The 20,410-nt window shown below is 50.5% G+C and overlaps 8 protein-coding genes across 8 annotated transcripts; 3 read left to right on the forward strand and 5 right to left on the reverse strand.

Moving 5' to 3' along the window:
- Positions 1-653: 653 nt before the first annotated feature.
- AO090003001521 (uncharacterized protein) lies at positions 654-1,289 on the reverse strand (the record flags this gene model as incomplete). Its single annotated transcript, XM_003189635.2, has 1 exon — positions 654-1,289. One exon carries the CDS (start codon positions 1,287-1,289, stop codon positions 654-656), a length of 636 nt encoding a protein of 211 aa, XP_003189683.2.
- A 264-nt stretch (positions 1,290-1,553) lies between these two features.
- Positions 1,554-1,934, reverse strand: AO090003001522 (uncharacterized protein; the record flags this gene model as incomplete). Its single annotated transcript, XM_023235358.1, has 2 exons — positions 1,554-1,686; positions 1,765-1,934. The coding sequence occupies 2 exons, from the start codon at positions 1,932-1,934 to the stop codon at positions 1,554-1,556; spliced, it is 303 nt and encodes a 100-aa protein (XP_023090383.1).
- Positions 1,935-3,951: 2,017 nt separating this feature from the next.
- AO090003001523 (uncharacterized protein) lies at positions 3,952-4,617 on the forward strand (the record flags this gene model as incomplete). The annotated part of the gene is made up of 1 exon (XM_001820511.3): positions 3,952-4,617. One exon carries the CDS (start codon positions 3,952-3,954, stop codon positions 4,615-4,617), a length of 666 nt encoding a protein of 221 aa, XP_001820563.1.
- Positions 4,618-10,845: 6,228 nt separating this feature from the next.
- Positions 10,846-12,715, reverse strand: gmdB (general amidase GmdB; the record flags this gene model as incomplete). Its single annotated transcript, XM_001820512.1, has 5 exons — positions 10,846-10,958; positions 11,010-11,097; positions 11,150-12,013; positions 12,066-12,341; positions 12,410-12,715. The coding sequence occupies 5 exons, from the start codon at positions 12,713-12,715 to the stop codon at positions 10,846-10,848; spliced, it is 1,647 nt and encodes a 548-aa protein (XP_001820564.1).
- Positions 12,716-12,966: 251 nt separating this feature from the next.
- On the reverse strand, positions 12,967-13,625 carry AO090003001526 (DUF3237 domain-containing protein; the record flags this gene model as incomplete). Its single annotated transcript, XM_001820513.1, has 2 exons — positions 12,967-13,311; positions 13,365-13,625. 2 exons carry the CDS (start codon positions 13,623-13,625, stop codon positions 12,967-12,969), a joined length of 606 nt encoding a protein of 201 aa, XP_001820565.1.
- Positions 13,626-14,162: 537 nt separating this feature from the next.
- Positions 14,163-15,767, forward strand: AO090003001527 (NAD(P)/FAD-dependent oxidoreductase; the record flags this gene model as incomplete). The annotated part of the gene is made up of 2 exons (XM_023235359.1): positions 14,163-14,738; positions 14,856-15,767. The coding sequence occupies 2 exons, from the start codon at positions 14,163-14,165 to the stop codon at positions 15,765-15,767; spliced, it is 1,488 nt and encodes a 495-aa protein (XP_023090384.1).
- Positions 15,768-16,004: 237 nt separating this feature from the next.
- AO090003001528 (uncharacterized protein) lies at positions 16,005-17,714 on the reverse strand (the record flags this gene model as incomplete). The annotated part of the gene is made up of 1 exon (XM_023235360.1): positions 16,005-17,714. The coding sequence occupies one exon, from the start codon at positions 17,712-17,714 to the stop codon at positions 16,005-16,007; it is 1,710 nt and encodes a 569-aa protein (XP_023090385.1).
- Positions 17,715-18,666: 952 nt separating this feature from the next.
- AO090003001529 (uncharacterized protein) lies at positions 18,667-20,293 on the forward strand (the record flags this gene model as incomplete). Its single annotated transcript, XM_023235361.1, has 4 exons — positions 18,667-18,700; positions 18,735-18,826; positions 18,941-19,455; positions 20,254-20,293. The coding sequence occupies 4 exons, from the start codon at positions 18,667-18,669 to the stop codon at positions 20,291-20,293; spliced, it is 681 nt and encodes a 226-aa protein (XP_023090386.1).
- Positions 20,294-20,410: the final 117 nt, after the last annotated feature.

Raw genomic sequence — 20,410 nt, forward strand, 5'->3', positions numbered from 1 at the left:
CCATGGAGTATCTGGAGTGCTTTGTTATTGGTTTACTCTTACTCCTGAAGTAAATATTTATGTACTAGTACTCATACAAGTAGATATACACAAGGTTGTACTTTATATCCCTCCGTAGATATATATCTCTCGACACCTCCTGGCATCCGTGGATCTACGAAGAAATACTTGACACCCGGCATGCTTCGGAATCGTTGATTATACGTGGATTCAACCAAGCCCCAGAATGACAGTACACAATGTTCTTAACTAATGTGTATCCCTCTGCTGTTCATGGTACAATTGCCCATCAATCACGGTTGCTCTTTCCTATCCGGTAGTCACGTGGCCCATCATTCCCGTGCAGGTCACATGGAGTGCGGCATGATTGCAAGAATGCAGTGAAATTGACAACTACTACGCATGCCTATACCCAGGTCAGATAGTTACCGCGACACCACGTTGTCTCATAGAGGTTCTTACAATGCAAGAAGGGCTAATATACAACGGCAGTCAACAAACAGGAGACAAACGATGCAGGCGGGATACATGTCTATACGCGCGAAATACAGGTGGCCTGGAGAAGGAAGGCCGTGGAGGGCCCATTGATGTGACTACGAATAAACAACGGACAAAAGGCGGAGGGGGGGACTACGGAGCATGAGACGAATCGATCAGGTCTCCCACCCGTCGTTCGGGGAGGACGCCCGACGCGGGTGGGTATTGTTGTGGTTCCCCAGACTCAGACGTTCGTACTTTTCAAGCATGTCACGCACGCCTGAGGCCGTGTAGTTCCATGACCCACTCGAGAAGCTTCCCCGATACCGTTCGAGCCCGTCGGCATAGTTGCCCCATCGATCCGGTAACTGGGACGAAGGGTGGCGTCCAAAGAGCTCCTTAACCTCGTCGGAGACCGCGTCCGACTGCAGGACCCGCTCCTCTTGGTTTCGAGATCGGACGGACTCGCGGAATATGTGGAATAGATGGCGACCCACTTGGGACCGACTGGCTGTGATGGAGAATGCACTCGTGAGCGATAAGAAGTCGTGGTCGAGGACGTCAAAGGAAGGGTCGTCGAGCATGGTGAAGAGCGCAAGCATCATCGCATAGGTAGCAAACTGATGAGCGCGCTCCATCCCGTATTCCTGACGATGAATCCGTGCTAGAGCCGAAATCTCTCGAGCGGATGCGAGGCTCATCGCGTTGGCAGATTCGTCCATCTTCCGTCGTTGCTCCTCAGACCCCAGAAAGAACGATTGCACTCCGAAACCATCCCGCGCAAGGCCAATAATGAGTACATGATACCGCATCCTAGATCCATGAGTCCACCTTGTCAGTAAACGGTCGGTTCCGTGGTGACAGACGGGCGACGAACCTTAGCAAGAGGACATGTGGCGGTGGTCTCCTAAACGCCCGGAAGTAGTCCGGTAGGGCACGCTCCCACTGGCGAAGCTTGTTGTAGAACACTTGTTTTTCGCGATATTGATCCGTCCCGGTAGTAGTCTCATGGTAGAGGTGATGCGAGATATCACGGGCAAGAAACGAAAGCTTGCAGGCTTCTTCGAAATATTGACTCAGCCATGACTGTCGCGGCCTTTTGTCGGATACGGAACCCAGAGATCCCCGGCACCAGACTCGTTCGGATCGATCCGGTCGAGACTGACGCTCGTGACCCGGCTCGGCTTCAAAAAGTTGGTATGAACCACCCTGTGGTCGCGGCGACATCAGTGTCACGGATTAAAAAGGCTGGGAAACACCGACAAACATGAACGGGGAGGGACCTACGTGTCGACCTGGAATACTCCCCACGCCGTTCGCTTTACGGATGTGATCATTTCGTCGGACAGCTGTAATTTGCTGAGATCGAGCGGCTCCCGGTTGATGATGCCGAGTGCCTCCGCCATCTCGATTGCAATGTTGAGCATCGTATAGCCGAGATCGTCCTCTCCCGACATGGCGTATCTGGTGCCCATACAATGGACGGTCACGTTTACCCTCCGGATGCTTCTCGCAAGGGGAATGGCCACCTACCTTTCGTATAAGACTAATGCCCCTTGCAATGAGGCCAGCCGGACCCCTCCCCCCTTCTCTAGTTGATGGCTTGGGAGATATCGTTCCGCCTCGGCCAGGAAATTGCGTCCTTTGCTGGCGACGTCTCCTGGTACCACATACGCTTCGGAGTACTGCGAATAATACTGTCCCATGCCGTGACGTTAGTCTCACCCGGCATGTAATAGGGGGAGCAGAAGAGTCCCTACGCATGCGTTTGCGAGAACAGCATTGACGAGAAACGGGCTACAAAGGTCGGAATCCACGTTCCCGAGTGTCATATGGCGAATGAACGCTTTTTGGTCAACAAAAGCATAGAAGGGATAGTCCCAAGTGAAATACAAAGACACTAAATGGGACACCAGGTTGTCATCGTTCGTCACCGTAGTCCACGGTTTCGCTGGGACACGGAAGGGTGTAACATCACACAAATAATTAAGATCCATAACCGTGGGCCGAGACGGTGGCGCTCCACTGGACACATCCACCTTCTCCCAAAGACGTTCAAGACTTCTGATGGTTTCGCCATCGTGATCGGAGACTCGGACTTCACTCAAGGTCTTGTCAATGTAAGACCGAAGTTCTTCTACGGACGAATCCGCCCGTAGCAAATCGAATAGGCCTCGGGCGTGCGACTCGCCCACTGATCGCATTACTTTCAGTAAATCATGGAGCAGGTCCCGATGGTAACTCTGTTGCTCCATTTGGCGTGTCGTTCCCAGTCACAAAAGGTGCTTCGCCAAATACTCAGACACAAAGGAGTCCTGACTAGATAGATGCTTTGGTCGACCACTACTTCATTGGATCTCCGTGTCAGTATCTCGCGCCTTCTGTAAGTCTTGGCACTCGGATGCCTGCATAGTCTCTGATCTAGCTGTATGCCCGCACTTCTCGTACGATGAGCGATCGATGGGACGTGTCGCCTGTGGAGGGTTCGGACTTACCGGGGATGTCCCTAGGGCAGGATTGCCCACAAGTCAATGGCGAATGTGATACTGTACTAAATTACCCCGGTCGTACATCAGGCAGGAAAAGCCAAAAGGGGAAGGCGAGAGAAGAGAAGGAGAAGAAAAAGAGGACGGAGGAACATCATCGTCTCGTTCTCTTAGGGCTGTGCGGTGCCTGGGATGATGAATAATGACGTCACTGTGTCCTGCAGCGCAAACCCTCATTCGAACAAATCTTGGCTTTACCCTCAGGAGCACTCAAGCCAGGGCTGATTAGTCAGTCTGGGCCCTTGCCATCGTCTCTGGAGCCAAGCATAACAGGCTATGAGCTCCGAACCGACAATTGCTGTGAACAGCATGAGCATACGATGTTGCGGTTTGTTGCCCGAGGGAGGCTTACACCGCAGAGTTCACAGGCTGCAGCATGCAGCCCAGAGACATGACGCTAAATTTAGAATGAACCCGTAGTGCTCGGTCTCTTTGGGAATATGGTCGTTGCATCGAACAACAGTCACCGCGCTACTGCAGCTAGACTGCCGGATGTCACGGCCTGGACCTCGTATTGGGGTTCAGTCTGGTCTGAATGCAAGACGAGAAGGTGTGGGTGATGCTGAGATAATTGTGACCAAGCTTCTATGCTGAAGAACCTGATGTATCCCCATTGCCAAGACCCGGCATTCGCCGCGGTCGCGCCAATGGTTCGGGCGACCCAAAGACAATTGTCTCGCGCCCCTTTTCTTCTATTCGTTCGGTCTCAGCAGGAGAGGGTCTAGCTGGCTGACTTGCATCCCGCAAAATTTAGCCCACCTGCTCGAGCCACTCGCTCTCGACTTCTAGATTTTGTCGCCCAAGGCTCAATGCTACCATGGATGTCTATAAAAGGCGCCCTGATCGCTCGGGGTTCCTAATCGATTATCACCGTTGCCTCAGCCTGCCCAACATTTCACCCATCTCAGTCTACCACACCCACTAAATCATGTTCTCAACCATCTTGACCAGCGTGTTGGCGCTCGCCTCCTCGGTGACCGCTCGGTCTGTCGAGACGCGATCCCTCACTCCTCGCTCCATCACCCCTCCCGAAGGTTGTCCCATCCCGACATGGACGGTCGACAACTTCCGCTGGTTCAATGGCTCTCATAGCTTGGACTGCATCCACAGCGAGGTCGACAAGAACACGAAAGGCTGTCTCTGTGGCCGGGACTGGTGCGAGCCCAACCCGGACACGTGCAATGGCACCATGGTCAACGTTTGCTACACGGGCATGCCCAACTACCAACCCTGGGGCTACGGCCCTCCCCAGACACTGGCGATCGATTTCGAGGATGGCCTGCACTGCGGTGATACTTACATCGGCTATCGGATTCACGACATTGCACATGGCGAGTCCAACTGCGGATATGCAGACCGCGGTCTGGGCCGGATTGTCTCGTTCTACGGCAGCTCTAACGAGGCGACCTCGACCGGTCATATGGACTACGTGCTTGGGAGTGGTCATGCGCTGGAGTGCGCCAATGGTAGCAAGATTACCTACTCCGGTAGTACCGATTTCACCTTGAACTGCGTGCATGACGAATTCTTCAATGCGACCTGCACTGCTGAGCCCTTTGAGGTTCCCGTGCTCAGTTACTCCTGGGTCAACTAAAATCTCGCGGGGACCTTCCCTTGCTGTCCTGGCCCCCTTTGATCGCACGATGGAGACCCTTCCTTGGCAATTGCGATAGGCTCAAACTCGTCACACTGGATGTCGGAGACCTTCCGCTGTGATGTTACATCCCGGGGCGTGGCTGCCCGGTGACTCCACCTTTTTCCCTTACGAGAAATGGTTCCACGATGAAACCACGAGCGATGTAAATAGAACTGCATTAGAAATACATATTTGGCAATGGAGACGATCCTGAAGAGACCCACCCACCCTGACAGCGTATCAAAGGGTTTTTCTATGTAAGTCTAACTCGGATGGGAGCGGGGATCCCGATCTTTCTGTCTGCTGCTAGTGATTTGTGACCGTCGGTAGATTTTGGTTGTGGATATGTAATTCCTTTGCTGCGCATACCTTCTGCCAGGTCCTTGAGCTGGCAGCCCCGAGTACCTCATATAAGATGATGATGGGTACCGATTGAGCTAAGGAGGACTGGAAGAGCTATGGGTTGGGGGGGTTTCTGGGTCGGGTCCAACCCGCTGACCCGTTCGCTTAATTGAAGCGAAACCTTAAATTTCTAATTGTATTCAGATATATAACCCTACCTCCCGTTGCATCTACTACATAGCGTTTCTATATATTGTACCAAGTTGCAGCCATCTTACTCATGACGATTGTCAAGAGTCAGCGCGCTCATACCGAGCATCATCACCACTGACAAAGACTTTTGTTTTACGTGGTCGGCCGGGAGCTGTCGGATGGCCCAGAATGACATTGCCACGAAGCCATGATCCTTGAGCGCAAAACAGGATATCTTTACCATAGTTAATACCTCGATTAGCTATAGGAGTCTCTATAAAATTCTCCTTATAGGGAACTGGATTGGTACCCCAGATCAACTTAAATAATATATACCTTTGACTGGCTCTGTAGACTAATAATATATCAATTACTGATAATAATAGTCTAGTGTATATTACAGAAGTAGACCCTAGTCTCAGAAATATAAGGGTGATACTAATTCTCTATGAATTGGTCTAATGATAGGCCCAAGCCAATAATTATCTCAGATAGATGGTTATGTGTCTGGAAGGGTTTGTACTGTAGATACTTTTTGATATAGTACATTATATTATTGTGTCTCCTCTATAAAGTTCAAAATAATTATATACTGCTATAGATATAAAAGTAAGATACTCCTCATAACTATAGCTGGTAGACAAAATAAAAACAGAGAAAATATAAGCTATAAGTAATCTGGTTAGAAGAAACATAATCCACCTGGAAGAGGGGCAACAGTGGGGCAGCTCCTGTGGCATTCACATATCGACTCCTTTCCTCGCAGACCAAGAAGCCCGCCCCGTATCTTCTGGGTTCCCAATGCGAGCGAGAGGAACGCGCGCTTCGATCGTGACCTTCTGGGTCAGGTTCTTCATGTCATGGTCGGCCAGTTGGGTGGCGATGGTGCAGTACGCTTTCGGAACGCTGCAGGCCAGCAAGTGATAGACAGGGCACGTCGTATAGTGCAATAGGGAAGGTTCAGGATTTTACGGAGGATTGTATGGGGATTGGAACAGAACGCATGGCTTGGGATTCGAACCGGATCTAAATAGGTAACCACCTGTATACCTCACTCAGGCTTCACACAATCCCACCGCGGCACAGATAGCGGCGGGGCCTAGATCTTGCTGCACGAAATTGACTATCAGACTGCTGTATACACCAACAAAGTTTTCGCATTTCTGTTGAGACACTGGGAGCGAGCGACAAGCATTCTCCAACGCCCCCCTGATATCCATGTCTTTTGTGTCGTCGTTTTTAAGTGCCACAATTGGTTCGAGGACCAGTTGGCAAAGGCTACATCCGAGGTCTCGTCGTAACAAATTATCTGCAGGGCCGGGAACAACTGGAACTTTTCATCAAAACGGCCATCAGCATTGGCCAATTGCCAAAGTATTATGATAGGGGATGGGGAACGCACTGTTGGTGGCCAGGGCAAAGGTAAGACCGCCCATAAAGGAGGGGATAATGAGCTTGACCATGTTGCCAACTGTTGTATCCAAGGGTGTGAAGCGTTTTTAAAAAGAGAGATTTTTGTTTCTTTTTGTATATTAATAGGAAATAAAATAGGATCAAGCAACAACTGGGGGGTGATCGAACTAAAATATACTAAGTCAACGTTTTCTTGTCTCCTCGTATCCAGGCAATTTTCTGGTGAAGAATCAAAATAAATCTCTCCGATCATCAAACTAGTCAAGCTTCAGAAGTGATTTACTCTGCTATTTAGCCTATTAGGGTTACAGTTCTGTAGATCTGTCGATCTCGAGGGCCTCGGCACGCTTTTACGGACTGTAGTCGAGTGGGAAACGATCGTATTAATCCCAGTGGAGCAGTTCGCTTAAGATCGAGAGTTGGACTATTGAGTGGTAAAGTTCTGGTTCTTTCCATCTGATGGCCTGCGTAGTCCCAAATAGTAAATCTTGACGGGGCTATCGTCGCCTTATTCAACGATACTGGAATTTCACACCTCCCGTACTATAGACTTGCCGCTTTGTCAGTTAACTTGGCTACAATGCCTAGCTAGATTCCTAGATCATCAGGTAAATACATTGCAGTGCCTATTAGGCAACATAGGTGACCTAGGTAGTATAATTGATTCGAAATATCTTGGTAGTTAATATAATTGATTTAGATAATTCTTCTTTAATTGGGGAGTGTGAACTGTAAACAAAGGTCCAGATAAGAGCACTTGGCGGGTCGAGAACCGAGATGCAAGGGTCCAGTGGCTGAGCCCTACTTCGTTACCGCAGGCTAGATGTTGAGCTAGAAACCGGGGAAAGAGTAAAAAAAATAAATTAATTAAAGAAAATACTCAAGAATGGAGAGAGAGAGAGAGATGAGCCCGAAAATAGGTAACCATGCATAATTTGATCATATCGTCAATCATGCCCAGTGCAGTGCAGGTGCGCAATATTACCTTCCATAACAGGACTAGTAGGAGTTGACCAAGACGTGGGAAAAATTAAATAAAAAGATAAAAATAGACAACAACAAGAAAAAGGAGAACGCACATTGCCTCAGGCTCTCATGAGAGACAAAACATTGCAAACAGCGCATGACTCGCAAACGTGCCTAATCTGGCCTAGCGACAAAGGGCCCGTGATCTCCTCTCATCCTTCTCCAATTGTACTGCTTCTCGTTCTTAGTCTTGTTACATTCCCAAACTCAGCCACAGCGAGTCAATGCGGAATACGCGCTGGGGATCAGAACGGGCAAGGTGCGCATGCAAATATATGCGACCAGTGTTTGAACTACTACCCTGTGACCTCGACATCCATGCTCCAAGCCATATCCTTCCAGTAAACGTGCCAGAACCATTGCTATCACGCAAGGCTCGCATCAGCAGCACAGCCTGCTGTCAGAGCATGACACTGCCCGGGCTCTAATGTAGGCTACCTTTGAAAATTCACAACCCTGGTCGCCTCGTGAATATAATAAGCGCCGACCTGCCGTTGTTGTGGTGATACTACTAGTAAGTTACTAGCTCACCCGCATCACTTGATAACGCTGAGTCGACAAATGGCCTCCTCCACCTCATTGCGCTCCGATCTTTACTCCAACAAGGATAAACCATTCTCTAACCTCTCCCCAGATCTAGTCGGAAAATTCCCGGACGATGAAAGCAACTTCGCTGCCTCTGTTCTGGACGACAGCCCCACGCGAGCCGTAGCAGCTCGACGGCAAGCGAACCAGCTGTTGCGACAGAGGCTATCATCGCGTGTATCTATCTCAGCCAGAGACCAGACGGTAGAGGCTTATCTCCGTGAAGGGACGGAAGAGAGTCTGAACCGAAATCCACAGCGATCGCTCTTGGAGCACTGCTCCCGACGAGCGAAGGCACTCAGTAGTTCACACTCCATCTTGGGTACTAGTCAGACCTCCCCAACACGACCGGCATGGATTCCAAAAAATGCGGAATATATAGAATTATCGGATGATGAGCCGGATGATGGGATTTCTTCAGTTGCGACACACTCGGATGTCCCAACAACGACTGGTCACCTCCAAACTAATGAGCAAATTCCGTTTTCCGTATCCGCAAATAGCGCGCAAACCGACTCAATTGATTTGTCCGATCATGAAACGCTTGGATCAGAGTCCCCATACTGTGTAGTAAGTCAGCAAGAGACACTAAGGACGGACGTTTGCGATGACGGATTAGAGCAGAGACAAACTGAGCCGGAACGTACCTCAGACGCGTGTACCACTGAGGACATTATACTGGCCATCCGCGATGTGATCTGCGGGTGGACCTGGCCGCAAGAGAAAGCATCCAAGGAAGGTTATGCATACATTTTTTATGATCGCTCGGCAGAGAGCCTGTGCTATAAAATTGGACACTCAGGGAATGTGAAAGTGCGCACACAACAACATCAGAATCAATGCCAGCTACGGAGGTGGAGCTCCAGAAAAAGCCCTGCATTGCGAGAATATAAACTACTCGAGAAACTAGCACACGCCGAACTCAGAAGTCTGCGGTGCAAGTTCACTTGTCTCTGCGGAGTGGAACACAGGGAATACTTCTTGGGCAAGGTGGAGCATGGACAAGCTATCCTGGATTCTTGGTCGCGGTGGCTTATAGAGAAGAATCCTTATAACGACGATGGGAACCTTAGGCCATTCTGGGTTGACCGGTTTCAAGTGTTTCTTGATGGTTATTCACGCTTTTTTCACTGTACGGCCAATGAAGGTAACCAACACCCTCTTGATAGCAATGCTTGCCAGGCGTGCCTCCGCAAAGGATGGCAGAAGTTCACTGAGCCCACTGCCCAGGATATATTCGAGTATGATTGTCGCATAAAAGTTCCCTTTGCCGGTGGTCGCTTGTTGTTGCAGGCCTGTTATAGTCGCTTCTCCTGCCATCGAGCCAAGCTTGTATGGATGATTGACTCCATAGTATTTGTGTGTCGGATGTTGGACTTTGCGTCGAGCATTCAGGTTATCTTGCTTGCGTTACTTGGAAAGGGTCTCTATCTCACAGTATGCTCGATATGGAACCACACATTCGATGTTTCCAGATTACCGGAATTTTACTTGGCATGCGCTGCAGCTTATCGGCTGTTTCTCCTCCCCACGGTTAGCATTGATACTGTCGATCAAGGCTTGCCACAGGGGGCCAAACGAATTGCATGGCCTACTAGGAAATCTCCGCGCAAGAACTCAAAGTCACCTGGAATGCCTACACCGGCCTCGAATCAATCTCAGAAGACGTCCAAACCTACGCATAAAAAGCGACTCCTCGAGGAGCCCTCCAATATAGAGCTCTTTCATGATATAAGCAACCCCAAAGAAGAACACGGTGACGACATTAACGAGATCATCGGGCGAAGGCTTCCAGACTCACCCCCGACTTTGGACTTGAACAATGCCCATCAGCAGAGGAACAACGCAACCCAAAGGGCGTAACCTCTATCAAGGATTCTCGTACATGTGACGTATTCTGAAGAAGGACGGACTTCCGCCGAGCTGCAGCTTACATGCATAACCTGTATCCTACCACATGACCAACTCACACTAGGTATGATGACAGGCTACGTGCTATGGGAGGTTGTGCCACTTTGGCATGAATAAATGGCTCGGCTACAATATGTCAGAATAGACCTGTACGACGTGCGGCCATCTGTAGAATAGGCCAGCGGCTCCCACCCATGCTATACGGGCGGCAGGCCCGGAACCTCAGATGGCGACTCTATTTCGGACCGCGCGGCATGGAATCGGACCTTATAGACGCTGAAGGTCTCGCATCTTAGGCTTGCTTCTGCAGAGGCCGATGGTGGTTGGGATGTGCGGCAAAACGGACGTAAGACAGAGCCATGACGGTACAGCCGACGGCTTTCCAATCACCTACAAGGTACCCTTTCTGGTGCTGGACTTTGCCAACCTATACGAAACAGTGTATGACCATTGAATAACCCAATGCGGTGCAGATTTCGCACTCAAGATTCGTTTTCCGTCTTTCCGATAAAGATACAATAAAAGCAGCCTACTGGGAGAAACCAACTTTGTGATCGAGAACTGTGGGTTACGGTTTAGTATATTCATATTACGATTATAGGGCACCATTTGAATGTATGTACGTTATCTGACATCAGGTCTGTGGGTAGTCACTATGATATCCCAAACTTGTGTTCCAACATCTGATGACTCGTGACATCCTTTAAAAGACTGTAGTTACCGAATGTCTTTGTCGATCAGTCCAGCAAAGAGAAGGCATTTCTCATCTTGGTGCCGAGGCGTTACAATCTGGAGAGCACATGGAGCTCCATCAACGGAGTCAGGTTCATCTAGAATGAGTTAGTATAACAATTGCCTGTTGGCCTATGATGGAAACATACAGCTCGGCTGAACTCCATCATGTACTGGCATAGGGTCTGGATCAAGCGCCTTGGAAGCTTTGCTATACGGCACAATGCACGCAGGATACTGCCAATAGTTAGCGAGAGATGGATTTCAGCGTACGCAGTTACCAACTTACATCCAGAAGGTTCCAGATGACCGTGTACGGCGGCCACCCATATGTGTCATATGACGTGGCCGTATTCTGAGCTCCAGGTGTTAGAAGAACATCTATGTCGTGTTGAACCCATGTCCTGCGCCATTCTTCAGCGTAAGCCTTTCGTGCGTTGTGGAGTCCGTCAATTTTCTCAAAGATCCCCAGTTCCTGATCGACAGGAAACGGACCAGTGAACAATGGGTTGGCTAATTTCGCCACTGATGCCACCAATGGCTCTCCACTGGCGGCGATGTGATCGACGTGTGGTCCATAGGTGAAATACTGAAAAGCTAGACGACTCGCGTATGCCACGCCTCGTGAAGGCTCATGTCCCAGCCGCACTATTCTGTGTCCCTTCTTAGCTAGTGCTGCGATGGCTGACTCCATTGCGCGACGGACTGGAGGATGCATTGGGAAGTCGGGATCTTCGCCGAGGACTCCAATCGTTAATAACGACGGCAGTCTGAGCGCCGACACCCAAGGCGACCCAATTGTAGTCACATCATATCGCCAGGGTTCGGCTTTGAGGACAGTTGACATGAACAACTCAATGTCGTCTAACGACTGAGCCAGTGGCCCTGCTGCTGGCTTTATGCCGGGCACTCCCTCAATTGCCCCCGACACCTGTCCACCGAACGGAATACGGTCCGCGGTGGGTTTAAACCCATAAACACCGCAGCACAGCGATGGAATTCGGATTGAGCCTGCGATATCAGTTCCAACGCCGAGGATTGAACCCCGGAAGGCCACGAGAACTCCTTCACCACCGGAAGAGCCTCCGGCCGTCAGGTTTGTATTGTGTGGATTTAATGTACGACCGTAGATGTTGTTCTCTGAATCGCCTGTCTACGCAGAGGGCGTCAGATGAGATAATGCAGGACTCCGAGGGGGCACTAACCATCATTGTCTGCGGAATATTGGTTTTAACATAAAGTACCGCACCCAAGTCGAGTAGCAGATCCACCAGAGCAGAGTTGGTCTCCGCTGGTGGGTTCTCTAAGAATGATACATATCCCACCGTACTTTGAATACCCTTGATGCAGAAGCTATCTTTGAGACTGATCGGTAAACCGTGCAATGGGCCAATGACCCGTTTTTCTCGCTTCAAATAATCATCCAGGTATTGAGCACGTTCGAGCGCTCTGTCGAAGAAGTGTTCTGTCAGGCATGACGTCTGTAAGAAGCCTTTAGTATTACGGGTCATCCTACGAGATAGTGACCGGGTCAATTGTATGTACCTACCAATTGCTGGGCTATGGCTGCCCGTTTGCAGAAAGCCGTGGTCACTGCCAGCGAGGTCACCTCGCCCCAGGCAAGCTTTTGCAGCAGCTGTGCCGCAGTATAGTGCTCTGTGAGATCCAACTCCTCCTCGGAGAGGAGCCCACTATGACGTGGGATGTTCGCCTCTATGAGGTGGCCATTCGATGGGAGCGTGGAGAGGAATGCGGCATTCAAACGCCAATCTTGGGGAATCTGTAGCTCCAGTTGTTTGCGCTTCTCAGCCACCCTAGTCTCCCAGTTGCCTTTTGTCGCCGTATTTTCAGCCATCTCTGTTGGTCGATGTGAGTGATGTGAAGATACAAGGCCCGGGCCAAGACAATTTATATAGCCGAATGGCCTCAGTGCTAAGTTGCTCCGCGTGAGGAGAACCTCCAACAATCCTTTACCGGCCGAAGCGCGTCTACCTTCCGCATTGGGATGGTTATACCTCGGTTGATCGATTACGGGCTTATCTGTGGAGATGGAGACGCAATTCCTGACAATGTATTGGAACTTAGATTCTGAGAGTGATCTATTGCTCAACAGGCGTTTCTACGGGCCATCACATCCTCTGGCTTAGAGTCCTCAAAATTTGTCAAGTGGTAGGCATCGATCAGGATGCGATCGTTCTCACAGCTCATGACTCCAACGCACACTAAGCCGTTCAACCAGTTGTACTTTCCTGGGCCTGTTTCAATTCGCAGGTGTGAGAAGAATTCCACATCGTCTTGAGTCACGGTCGGAGGGGGTCGTAGGGCTGGGTCCTTCTCGACCTGTTTCGCATACTCTGTGCCCGGGCCAGGACGATAGAGGCCATGCGCCCGGACGTAGAGATAACAGCCATCGTCGGTTTTGATCGTATAATGTGCATCCAGGGTCATGGACTAGGAGATTGTATGAGCTTCACTGAATGGATCCTGGGGGATGACAAGCTTACGTGGGTCCCTTCAATGACCGTTGCCCAGTCTGCTCCGCCCGGAAGGACCGTCCCTGATATCGACGGTCCTCTAAAGCTACCGCCGGCAATATTCGCAACACTCCGAATCACTCCAGCCCCATGAGGCGCTCCAACGTTAATTTCCTCGGGTTCAATGTTGCATTCCAGGCGATAAATAAATGACAGCCCAGGACGTCGCATGGGTGGGCTATTGGGGTAAAAGCCATTTCCTTGGGAGTCCGCGGGCTTCGATAGAGTCATGTTGGCTGCTCCAGACAAAGTTCTTGATCCAGGGATCAAAATTGGCAATACCTGCTCTTAATCTGGTATTTTATACGCTTGTCGGAGGTGCCTGGAGTGAAACGGATGTCTAGCACGTTGCCTAATGCCGATATCGAGGTATACGAGATCTTCACTAGCTATAAGCGGAAGGTTGACGCCCTCGCTATCTGCCGGCAGCGATCGGCGGCAGCTGGTCTCTCCACCCCACTTGGAGTAACAAAACGGCCAGAAAGGCAGGTTGACGCTGGATAGATGAACGTGAAGGGCCTCGACCGATATCGTCACCACGGAATGAGATGCCGTTACACTGCCCCGGTGCTGGCGAACCGCCGCGGTTGGTTCGAGACCAGACGTGAAATTAGGGAACATGAGATGAAATACCCATTCTCATGATTTGTGTGATATACCGGGGCATACCTATATAGCGTTAAAATCACTAATGCCTCACCTCTTCGTTGCTAAGTGTTTGATAATCTCTATCTATTTGTGTGGTCACTATTTTTAAGGGTTTCTACCATGGCATTCGTACAGGCTCTCCTCGCCGACCCCGGCATTCCCATCAAGGACAGGCAAGATGCCCTCCATCGTGTTTTCGCCGATCCAGGAATACCAGGACCACTCCGCGAGAGCACTTCTTCCTTTTGGTTCAAAGATCCGCACCCCCAGCTGGCTAACATGCAATCGCCGGAGCTACCCCAAGAGGCTGATGTTGTAATTATTGGTTCCGGCATCACAGGTGCTTCAATTGCACGCACCCTGTTGGAGTCATCTGACCAGCTGGGACATATCGGTAAGAAGACACCCGCGGTTGTCATGCTGGAAGCACGAGACACTTGCACTGGCGCAACGGGTCGCAATGGGGGTCATATTCTGGAGACGGTTGAAGAGTTTGCCGACTGGGAAGCACTCTATGGGCTGGAGGCGGCAAAGGCATTGACGCGGTTCCGGTTGGCCCATTTGGCGGAGATTCTGAAGGTTGCGGACCAATATGGATTAAAAAAGGAAACCCAGGCGAGAAAAGTAGAGTTTCTCAGTGTGCACTTCGACGAGGAAAGGTGGCGTCAGGCAGCACAGTGCATCCAACGGTTCAAAGTGTGTATGCCTGTAGAGTCAGCCGAATGGAAACTATTTGAGAAGAGCGAGATCCCCAAGGTTTGTTGGAGTCATGTGATCTTACAAAGTGCATGAAGGCTGACGATATGCTTCCAGGAATGGTGCCTTCCTCATGCTATTGGGGTCGTCGCGGGGCCAGCCGGGGCCCTATGGCCTTATAAACTGGTCACCGGTGTGTTAGAAGAACTGCGACGAGAAAATCCAGGAAACTTTCTAATTGAGACCAACACACCGGTGACCCAAGTCTCGACTGACGACACCTCATCTTTGCGGTATGCCGTGCAGACGCCAAGAGGAATTCTGCGCGCTCGGCATGTCATCCACTGTACGAACGCTCATGTTGGACACCTTGTCCCCGAGCTGAGAGGTCACGTTTACCCCGTTCGAGGACAAATGTCCGCCCAAAACCCCGGCTCTAAGTTTATCTGCCAGGCAACAGAGCATTCCTGGCTTTTCAACTATGAGCGCGGTTTCGACTACCTGACACAATTGCCCCCTGCTGGCGAATCGAGCGGAAAGATGATGCTTGGTGGTGGCTTTGCTCAAGGTCGAAACAATGGGCTTGCTGATCTAGGTATCCCAACTGACTCTGAATTGAGCTTGTCTTGCGATATCCATCTGTCCGGCGCATTGAGTGCAGTGTTCGGCCGCGAAAACTGGGGTCATGTTGCGGGCCCTAGCGTTGAGCAGATGTGGACGGGAAACATGGGATTTAGTAGCGACGGCCTTCCATGGGTTGGACAGCTACCATCGTCTGTAAGCTATGCTGCAGGGACGACAGAGCAGGATGGTGCTCAGTGGGTCTGCTGTGGATTTAGCGGAGAGGGTATGGTGCAAGCCTGGTTAAGTGGAACGGCTGTGGCAAAGATGCTGTTGTCCAGCGACCGAAAGCACCACTTAAGGCCAGATTACTTATCTTGGTTCCCAGAGCAGATGCTGCTTACTGAAGAGAGACTGGAGAAAGCAGGGCTGACACGAGTTGTCAGCGACAGGGCCTCGAATTTGTAACACGGCTGCATTAATTGTTAGCATGTCAAATACAGACCCATCAATATTTGGCAATCTAACCACTGTAATCAGAATGCTTATCAAATGCTTACAATACTTAGACTTTTCGTTATGGAGGTAGTATTGTATCAACATACATATTGCAGGTCGTGGGCCGACCTCCGATGGAAAAGGACAATGATGTACAACAATCTGCTATAATTGGTTCTGTCTCGGTTGACGACCTCTATACATACATTACAGAAGATAATTCTTCCCCATATTCATACGCTTGTTCACCAAGGCGTCTACGCCGTTAAGCCATCGTTTCCAAGTCTCTCCATGATCCATCGCCAGCATCCTCTTCATACGTGAGTATGACCGAGCTTCTTCGTCCTCGTCTTCATGTTTTACTGCTTGGACTGACTCAGGACCCCATACTTTCCAGTGTCGCTTCGAACCTTCCCAAGGTGAGTAGCCATACGTGAATTTGACCCATGATTCAGCAAAGCTGCGCGCCATCGCCCGCTCTTCCGTAGAGAGCTCATTGTCCAGGTTTCCAAACAGGTAGAGAAGTTCATGTGCGTGATAGGCGGTGCCCTCCAGTGCGTTTTTCAGGCGAGAACGCTGATCAAAGTGGTATTCGAACACCGCCTTTTCCCTTGACAGACGGACACTGGCAAGTGCCGTAGCATAATTGGGGATCTTGAAGATTGCATCACCGCACATGTGTTCTACCCGGCTCAGAAGGACGTCCTGTGGCAGCTCGGGTTGTATCTCATACTCCGCCAGGACTTTATCAGTCACAGCAAGGGGCATATGTTGACTTAGTATCTCTCGAATACTTGCGAAACTGTCGTTCAGCAGATTCACGTGGAAGATAACCCCTTCGTGGTAGGTATCTCCTAACATCAAAGATTCGATCCACTGTGGTGGCTCATGTATCTCGCGTGGGTCTCGGTCATAGAACCAACCATCGAGGCATGGGTTCCCTGTGCCTGACAATACACCTTGTATGATAGGAGTTGCATTGGCTAGTTCCTGCTGGGGTATGCGCCGTAGACGGTCCAGCACGTCTGATTGTGATGGGTCTACGTTGAAATGGCGGCAGACAGCCCGGAACAACTCCTCGTGCTGCTCCATTGTCCAAGCTGGAATCGAGACCGAGAGGCCGGACATGCAGACCGCACGGTGAAATGGCGGAGGATGAGCTGCTAGCATTTGATTGCTAATAGAGATGCCACCTGCTGACTCTCCAACCGCGGTCACTCGATCGGGATTGCCACCGAGATCGCCAATAAAACGCTGAACCCACTCGAATGCTAGTTGCTGATCGGTAAATCCAAAGTTCCCACAGCCTTGATGGCCATCCCGCTGGAGCTCTTGCTGGATTGCTGCACTGGCAAGAAAGCCACCCAATCCGACCCGATAGTTGAAATTGACGTAGACGATGGGCATCCCAATTTCCATGCTGTGGGAAACGAGATTGACACCATCAAAGATTGGTAGGTTAGCACCACCATACAGCAGTGAACCTCCATGAACGTACACCATGACGGGAAACCTTTGTGATCCAGGAACGCAAGGCAAGACGATGTTCATAACGAGTCCGGACAACTCGTCCGTTTGAGGCTCTCCGAAATGTCCCGTTGGAGGAACTGGTACGAGATCATCCGAGTCATCCCCTTCAGTTCTCGGTCGGGAACAGTCGCTTCTACATTGTGTATGTAAGTATTCAGCTTTTGAATCCCGCCTGAGCTTGTGTGATTGGCCATACCCGAGTTTTGTTCCATCATGGTAGTCATTGGGCCACTGCGTCATCAACTGCGATCGAGTCCACCGTTTCTCAAGGGACGCATAAGGTATGCCACAATACTGTTGCACACCGTTGGCATATTGGAAGCCCTCCAACCTTCCGAGAGAAGGAAGAATGGTGGAGCATTTGGAGATGGGCGATCTAAATGACATGTTGTTGTTGTTGGATACTTCACTGATTAGGGCACGAGAAATATATATCTGGGTAACCCATGATACGTATTGCCATTGATACTGTACACTATTTATTTGACACCGGGAATATCGCCATGACTACTATAACAGTCTCAGGAACCCCGGAGATCTATTCAAATCATACATATTGCACGCTCCTGTCGTTCCAGAGTCGAACCGCCAAAGACGAGCGAAAGTGGAGGCCTCAGGCTCTAAACCATATATGGAAGGTGGACGCGCCGCGGGAAGATTCAAATGAACTCCACACTCCTTCGATCATCGCCCCACAATACTCGTCTCGCCCCCCTTTGCTGCACCGTTTTAAGTCAAGAGCTCTTGATCAAATTGTTCCTGATCATTCCAACTTCCTTGTTCGGCATGTCGACCCCACGCCATCGGTCCCACGATGGATGTTGGACCTGCAAGAGACACAGGAGGAAATGCGACCGGACTCGACCAACATGCAAAGCGTGCAGTAGCCGTGGGGTTCCCTGCGAGGGATATGAGATAAGGCTGCGGTGGGGATCTGGCATTGCGTCGCGTGGCCGATTTACTGGCGCCGAAGAGCCAGTGGAGGCCTCCATTCCCCCTCGAGTCAAGGGAAGACAGCGTGATCTGAGTCGAGAAAGACGCCGAAAGTGTGCCAACGTCACCGATGGTAAGGCCAAGGCAGGTTCTTATCGTCCCCAGCGAGGTAGCGCAGGTTGGACATGTACCGGTCGCTTTTTTCCTCCGCGCAGTTCAAGACTAAGGTAACCACAGTAGCCGAAGGGACTGCCGACACACAATCGACCGAACGAGATCGATTGTTTGAAGAGTTTCTTTCGTCTGGAATCAATGTCCTTCATTCGACCTCGGTCAACGATTCGCGAAATCTCCTCGAACCTAGGCTGCCGATCTTGTGTCAACAGTCAAGCTCCTTGTACGCAATATGTGTAGCGCTGCAGGCTTCCCTCATGCCAACTGTGAGACCTCACTTTTATGAATATTTCGACGTAGCTTTGAATTTGTTCCGCACAGAACTATCAAGCAACGTGACATACTTGGAGGATGGCACCTTTACGGCGGGGCTGCTACTCTGCAGCATCGGGGTACGTTGTTGCAGCAACCCGTATTCTTTGCAGCGCTGACAGCAGGCTATGTTATAGCTTATGCATGGTATGCCATGGTCGATGCATCTGCATGGAATGTTCGGACTCCTTCAGGCACATGGGCTCTATGGTCCGGGCGAGCGAACGGAATTCCGGACACACTTATTGGAAGTGATGGGAGTCATGGATCTACCAACGTTTACCGTGGGTCGAAGTACCTCTCTCGGCTTCTGGAGGCAGCATTGTTGTAACCGAGCTTCCTTGCAGCACCCCCTTGGTGACGAGGTCGAGGTGGTCAGTGGCCTGCCGAGGTCTTTGTTGGATATTATGTCGTGTATTGGCCACGGGGCTACCGAGGAGGACTTTTGGAACTGGCCAGGTAGTCCAGGTAGTCTAACCCAGCACCAGCTGTGGGAGGCGTATCGACTAGCCGGGATGTTGGCTATCAGATACGGCCATTTACTATTGGTTCCACAATCCAGTGGAACGCTGACTGGATCAACCGCGCAAGCGAACGAAGCAAGCAGTCGCCCCCTAATCCTACCATCCACTACCGTTATCATCTCCCGAATTGTGAGCCATCTGGATGCCCTTCGTAGAGCGTTTACCGAGACAGAGGGTGTCGGATCGTTGGTTTTCAATGCAATCAAATATCCTGCCTTTATCGCAGGGCTACAGGCCGATATCATCAATGCCCAACCCGAGTTAAAAGATGTCCTTCGATGTTGTCTATCCATACATTACCATCCGCATGGGTTTGAGAGAGATTTTGAATTATTATTAGAGGTACTTGAGGAGTGGTGGTCCCATCATCATGACATGACAAATGCACACGAACTCGCTTTGGCTCGTGGAATGGAAATCGGACTTCTATAGATGAGCACCTATGAAGTTGGCAACTACTGTGAACTGCTGTTTCCCTTCCGCGTCGCTCGCCGTAGCATAAACCAGCAGCTGGCAGCTTCACCACTGTCAGCCAACTCGACCTTCTCGGTAACCTCAAATCCAAGTGTGGTATAAAATCCTACATTTCGCTCAGCCGTACATTCCAGAACGACCGGCGCATGGCCCACATAATCTAGGATGCGCTCCATCATAACTTTGCCTAATCCTCGCCCCTGAAGGGAGGGATGGACTGCTACAACTTCCAAATACCAAGGGTCTTTGACATTGTATCGGGTGGTTATCATCTTTAGCGCCCTGTCATGTGCATCGAGCAAGATTTTGACGCGCTGCAAAGGCTTAGGGAAACGTGTTCGTTTTCTTAGGAGTGTAAGGATGATGGCATACCTTCTCATCGGCTCCGTGGTCTGAGACCCGGTCGAACCAGCTCAAAAACCACAACTTGACTGCAAGGACCATTTTGCTCAATGTCCATGTTTGTCGGTTCTTTGGGGGAAATAATAAAGCCACTGTTCCTGCTTCAGGCTCTTCTTTGCCGTCGTTTATTTCGGTGATAGAGGTTAGGGGGTCTTTTTGCTGGCTGCGTGTCGGAAACTCCTGTGCCAACTGTGTTACTGGTGTGGATCGGAGCACGATGCCTTCCAATATTGCTTGCTGTACGCGACGATATTGCCATTTGGT

Source organism: Aspergillus oryzae, chromosome 2 (assembly GCF_000184455.2).
Source record: "Aspergillus oryzae RIB40 DNA, chromosome 2".
Taxonomy (NCBI): Eukaryota; Fungi; Ascomycota; class Eurotiomycetes; order Eurotiales; family Aspergillaceae; genus Aspergillus; species Aspergillus oryzae.